We start from the raw sequence: 6,169 nt of genomic DNA, 5'->3' as shown, positions 1-6,169 counted from the left end.
GCCATGCTACAACCACCATCGAGAAATGCTACAGCCGGCGGCATGGCAAGCTGCAACTTGCAGCGCGGCGAGCTACGATGTCTCAGCGGCGAGACATTTTTTGCTTGAACCAGCGCTGGGTTTTGCTGGAACCAGTCAGTTGATTTGTTGTGACGGTGAGCTTCAACCGGCGAGCTACGACATCGGGCATTAGCGGGGGCGAGCATGCCGACGAGCTGTGGCCATCGCCTACGCCCGTCGCCACCAGAGCTGCAACCGTGGGTGCAAGCTGTTGCATGCAGGAGCCGACGAGAAACACATGCGCGGTGACCGGCGACGAGGGCAGCGGCAGGCGATGAGGGCAGCGGTGCTTTGAGGTTAGAGTGTAGGCAGCAGCTGCTGCTCCTTTTTGTTCCCACTGTGCTCGTCGGAACAGAATTTTTGGGAAGGAAAAACTACACGAGAGCCTAATATGAACGATCTTTATGCGGTTTGGATCTGACGGCCGCGCGTGGACAGGCTGATCGACCGGCGCCTAGTGGTCGCCTTAGGATATGCTATGTAGGCCTTGATCCCTCAAAACTGAAAATTTCCCCTTAAATATAACATTTGGGGAACCTGCGTGAGATGTCCTTGTACTTTGTGTTCTAACCTCAAGGCTAGTTTCAAAATCCAAACTCGTTTCAGGTTTTTACTTGTCAGACCGTCAATTCATCGGTTATTTGCAACAAAAACCAAATATTTAAGGTGATTATTTAAAATTTTGACCACATATAATATTGTATGTAAACCATTAATTATTAGCCTAGTTGGTTATTGGGCCTTTAGCCTCAAGGCAATTGTTTGATTTCTTGTTGATGCACCTTTTTTAAAAGATATTTCTGGTTTCTTACTAAGAGAACTGTACATATTAAAATTAACTTGGCAAGGCGCCAGTTTCCTGTTTTTCTGGTCTTACCGACAGTTTAGCCCGGTTTTTTATAAACTATATATGCCTCGAGGTAAATAATCTGTTCTATATGGGATGGGCCAACAGCGCAAGAGAGGAACAACATATGCCAACATCTTCATTTAAGACTTCCAGAAAAATTGCATGCTCTCAAAACTACACACCTACGAAGCCATTGAATAATACAAATATAGAGAATGACGATGTAAAATTCTAGATGATGACCCTGCGAAGTGTTTAAATCAAGTATAAAGAAAGCAAAAGGCAAACTACAAGGCGATTGATAAATTCTAAAACCAGACTCTGAACAGAGCAGTCATAACCGAGCTTGATCTGCATCCTCCAAAATTCTCCAAGGTGCTGAAAAAACAGGACAGCAACAAAATTGCATGAATGCCACTGCGTGATTAAAGGAAAATGATCCATATCGTCTTCCTGATTATAAATGCTTGCATGGAGTTCCTATTTCTTTTTAGGAGAGATACCACATCCCATATATCTCAAGTCATAGGGTAACAAGATAAGGTAGTTCACTTACATTTCTGAGAATTACATTTGGATTGCATCTTCACCACCACTCAGTACAACAGAGCTAATTTTCACTTGCTCTTAACCATTCAACAAAATTGTCTAAAATTAAAGGCCAAGCTTGGTCTGCATCGTAATTGTCAAGTGATGGGAAGTTTATCTGAATGAAATGTGATTCAGCGTTAGTAGTGTGAGAGGAAATGTTATTAAGTACTGTGCACAAAAAGGAAGCAAAAGGGGAAAAAAATATGCTGGGACATGGGGGTGACGTTTAAATCATGACCTCATTGCAGAACCGAAGAAATCCCATCCATTGATCCATGTTTATAACCTTGTACTCATTTTGATGCTGAAACCCAAACTCACATAAATAAGCACATCAACCAAAATACGAGTCCCTTAGATGAATGGGACCAATAAACTAAACTATCGAATCAACCATTACCTTGAGGTAATTAATAAGTTTTTCAACCTGCGGGCGGAACTGCAAGCTCAACACTAGATTCAATAACTCACAAGTAACAGGAATTTCTATACACTTCTTCTTGTCCTCTGAGCAAGCACAAGTGCACAACCAAGTCATAAGTATTTATCAAAGAAAAAAAAATGTGTCATAAGAATAGCAAGTGTGACTACCTGTTAGGCAATAACGGAACGCATATGGATAGAAATCCTGGAAATTAGAGGACCTCGTAACCTGGTTTGTAAAGAACACGTTATGAGCAAGCCGGTTACAGTACAATTAAAAGTATCATAATTTAATGGTAGCTCATTGTTCCATTCCCATGACAAGCCTTTCATACTCAAATTCTGTTTAACATAACTAGTAGGGCCCATCATAGGTAATTTCCACCCTTAGAAAAGTATAAACCTTTCAAATATATTTAATATACTAGTTACTAAATATTTGTGGAATAGAACACTCACTTCTTGGACCAGTTCAGGAAAGGCTTTCTTCAGTTTACTGATGCTATCAGCTCGCAGAGCTTTCATCCCAGTTCTCCATTCATCCTATCAACAGAATACTACCAGTCAAAACTCAGAAAGACAGTGCGATATATCATACCAATAAACATTTTGAACAGTTTAAAAAATATAATGCATACCAGAGTAAAATAACCTTGCTTTTCACAGCCCATTTTCCTGATACAAGATAGATGTCCATTAGATATTTCAGTAAATGATATCACCACTAAAGAATTTTAGAGAACAGTGACATACCATGCTAACATCAGAATCCGAACATCTGTATGTGGAACTTCAAGATGAGAGCAGAGTGTTTCGATGCCTTCTGGGCTGTTCAGGCAGGTTAAAAAAATCATTGGAATAATGTCGAGCAACAGTTTCATTGGAGCAAACAATGGGGGCAAGATGGTGGTGGTGGTGGGAGGGGGGGAGGGGTAACACAATAAAACCCTGATGTCTCTACCAAAGATGAAATTAAAGCATTAAAAAATCATTAACATCTAGCTGCATCAAAATGGTATGTATCAACTACCAATACACATTTTCGTGAATGGGATTACATAACATTGACAACTATTACATCACAATTTACAATGATTCATATAAAACAGCTCGTATTTTTACCATGTGCGATAATTCCCTAATTGGAAGGTATACATAGAATTTCTAAATGGAAGGATGACTACCATGAGTACTCGTATTTTTACCATGTGCGATAATTCCCTAATTGGAAGGTATACATAGAATTTCTAAATGGAAGTATGACTACCATGAGTATACAACAAAAATAATGACAGGCAAGTGTTTGAGAAAAACTGTGAAAAAACTTACTCAATCATGCTGGATGAGCCATCAGCATATGTATAGAAAAGTTGGTCAATCCGCTCTATTTCCTTTGAAACCGCTTTAGTGGGAACTGGAGATAATAATGAAAATGTTATTACAAATAGATCTAAGGAACATGTGGTTCCCTATCAATATACAGTATCTTGATTTTGCATACCACATACCATATGATAGAATTTAGCTTGCAAGCAAAAAGTATGCATTTGGTATTTCTAATGTGCAAACAAAACTTGTGCATGTGGAAGAAGCAGAAGTAAGGAGAAGACCAACACATAGCTTGACATAAACCAAATGACTGAATAACACGCACATGCACATTCTTACACTCAGATGGATAAGTGTATAGGGTTCAACAATTAATTCAGAAAGAAAAGGAATCAATGCATCTCACCACGTTGTGCTTTCCTGCTGGTCAGGTTTGTACTGACTCCTTTTCTTTTTCTGTTTTGTTTTTCATTTACTTGTTCCTCACCTAAATATAATCGTTTGCTTAGTACTCATTCAGATATACATACCCTCAAAAGAGAATATGATAGCTCCTACACCAACCCATTTGTTAAAGAAGTAATGCACAACGAATTTAAAGAGAAGGTAAGAATCAAGAGCTCAAGACACAAACATTTTAATAACCTAAAAAAGAAAACCTATTAGGAAAAAGTTTGAGATAATGGGCAGCTATTCTAGAGTTGCTTATGAAACTTCTATGTATACACACGCAGTTTCAAGATAAGCTTCTTAATCTGTCTTTTACATTTACTGGGGTAAAATTCAGCACTGCAAATTACAAAATGGCACTAAAACCCCATGGGAGCAGCAAACTAACCACCAAATGAGTAAGTTAAAGTAATCGCTTCAGATATGGAGCAAGACAGCATGTAGTGATTAATCATTCCAATAAGGGACTACATACGGAGCAAAATGAGTGAATCTACACTCTAACATGTCTATATACATCCATATGTAGTTTGTATTGAAATCTGTAGAAAAGACTTATATTTAGGAACGGAGGAGTATATCATAGAAACAATTACAAAATGAATGGGTGTAAGTAATTTTGCTGATTATAGCTTAAAAGTGATTGAAGGTACTGTATTGTAGTGCATCCATTCACATTTAATTATTTATGTGTCATATTGGTATAACAGATCATAATTCTCTAGTGCCTTCTAATTCAGTTGCAATTAGAACAAACCATTGCTGCTGTGCCCATCTCTTTTCATTTTGTTTGATATCATGGTTATTGGTACAGGATTTTTTTCAGCGCGTCTCGTAATTACATGTAAAACATTGATATGTCATATAAACCTAATACACTTTAAAACAATTATATTAATCGTATCATATAAATAAAGTACTACAAAGCACAAAAAGCAGAGTTACTACCAGATAGTAACGTCAATGAGATTCAATGATGAAACTGTTGTTTAACAGGCACCATAATTTTAGGCTGCACACTACTGACCTGATTTCTGTAGTCACAGAAAAAGGGTAAAGATTTACCGCACAAGATACATGGCGAATTTATGTTATTAGTGGTGTAAAATTGATGCAAAGACAACAAATCACCGCGGAGATTGCAGAGCTGAACCAGAAACCCAGAACACGGTGTTAACAGGTAGCTGCTCTTTAGATTTTACTTACAAAGCGTTTCGGCATGGGTAGGCACACAATTAATAAACCTATGAATTGCCATCTGTTTACATTACGAATGTAAATCTGCTAGCGAATCCACACCCAATTCTGCACCAGGCGATCCAAACCCAGGATTGAGCTCCTTATCTTTACCACCATGACAGATTCCCAAACCCTGAATCTACCTCCCATCCCGTAACAAGCGATCCGAACCCCACATACCGGCAATCAACGAGTCGTACCTCGTACGCTTCCGCACCGGACAACTCAAGATTGGATCTTCCCGAGACAAGCCACCACACGGAATCTCGCAAGACAACGAACGGACCGGGGACCTGCCGAGGCCACCAGCAAGGCCTCGCACGCAGCCTAATCACGAAACAAGGAAGACAACCAGGGGGGTGGGGGTGGGGGTGGGGGTGGGGGTTGAGGGAAGGAGCATTACCGGCCGCGGCGGACGACGACGACGACTTCTTGGAGGAGCGCCTCATGGTGGCCCGTCCTCTCGCCTTCTCGTCGCGCCTCCCTCTCTTTCTCTCTCGGGTACCTACTTCTCCCCTGCCCGCGGTCGCCGAGTTACCTTCCCTCGTCTCGTCTTCTCTGCTGTCTCGGTTGAGAGAGTTCGAGTTTGCGGAAGGAACGGGGGCGCAGTTGGAGCCCCCCCTTATATTAACTACGATTCGGCCTGGCTAGGAAGTTGTGTCCCACGTGCGGGCCCTGGATACCTGCGCCAATACGGCTGCCCCCTATTTCTTCCTTGGTGGAAGATCGTACTCCTTAATGTGTTTATTAGTTTGTATATATAAGTTTTTTATATGTCTATGACACATTTAGATATGACAAAATTATGTCACATCTAACCTGAAGTTTATTTTTATTTTTGCTCCGGCTTTTTTGTTATTCGTTGCTGCTTAATTTGTGAAAGGTTAGATGTGACGTACTTATTGGTGAGCACTTCAATGTGGCAGATCCAACAAATCCCAGCCGTTAAATCAGGTAAATCCAACGACTGAGCCTGCTTCAATGGTGAGCGCTCAACACGTTTAGTGTGCAGTTAACATCAAACCAACTATTAATGCTGATGCTAATCACATAATTAGCATGTAAATAATATCATACCTAATATTTACATGTAATTAATATATTACCTGATATCAACGTGCATTGCACGTACACATTTACTAGTACTTAGAAAACATCTACTCCCTCCGTTCCCAAATACTTGTCTTTCTAGGCATTTCAAATGGACTCAACATACGGATGTATGTA

General features: G+C 40.1%; 1 protein-coding gene across 2 annotated transcripts; it reads right to left on the bottom strand.

Moving 5' to 3' along the window:
- Positions 1-1,022: 1,022 nt before the first annotated feature.
- LOC119338348 (DCN1-like protein 4) lies at positions 1,023-5,551 on the bottom strand. 2 transcript variants are annotated; one of them, XM_037610647.1, is made up of 11 exons: positions 5,346-5,551; positions 3,660-3,740; positions 3,254-3,338; positions 2,678-2,752; positions 2,563-2,599; positions 2,384-2,467; positions 2,093-2,153; positions 1,902-2,008; positions 1,740-1,805; positions 1,467-1,616; positions 1,023-1,288 (listed from the first exon to the last, which is right to left on the bottom strand). In XM_037610647.1, the coding sequence occupies exons 1-10, from the start codon at positions 5,389-5,391 to the stop codon at positions 1,521-1,523; spliced, it is 738 nt and encodes a 245-aa protein (XP_037466544.1). In that variant the 5' UTR covers positions 5,392-5,551; the 3' UTR covers positions 1,023-1,288; positions 1,467-1,520. The 2 variants fall into 2 exon arrangements, with proteins under 2 accessions (XP_037466544.1, XP_037466545.1); XM_037610648.1 differs by lacking the exon at positions 3,660-3,740 and having other exon boundaries at positions 5,346-5,550.
- Between the last annotated feature and the right edge of the window lie 618 nt (positions 5,552-6,169).

The sequence above is a fragment of the Triticum dicoccoides genome, chromosome 7B (genome assembly GCF_002162155.2).
Source record: "Triticum dicoccoides isolate Atlit2015 ecotype Zavitan chromosome 7B, WEW_v2.0, whole genome shotgun sequence".
Taxonomy (NCBI): Eukaryota; Viridiplantae; Streptophyta; class Magnoliopsida; order Poales; family Poaceae; genus Triticum; species Triticum dicoccoides.
This window is presented reverse-complemented; position numbering and strand designations above follow the sequence as displayed.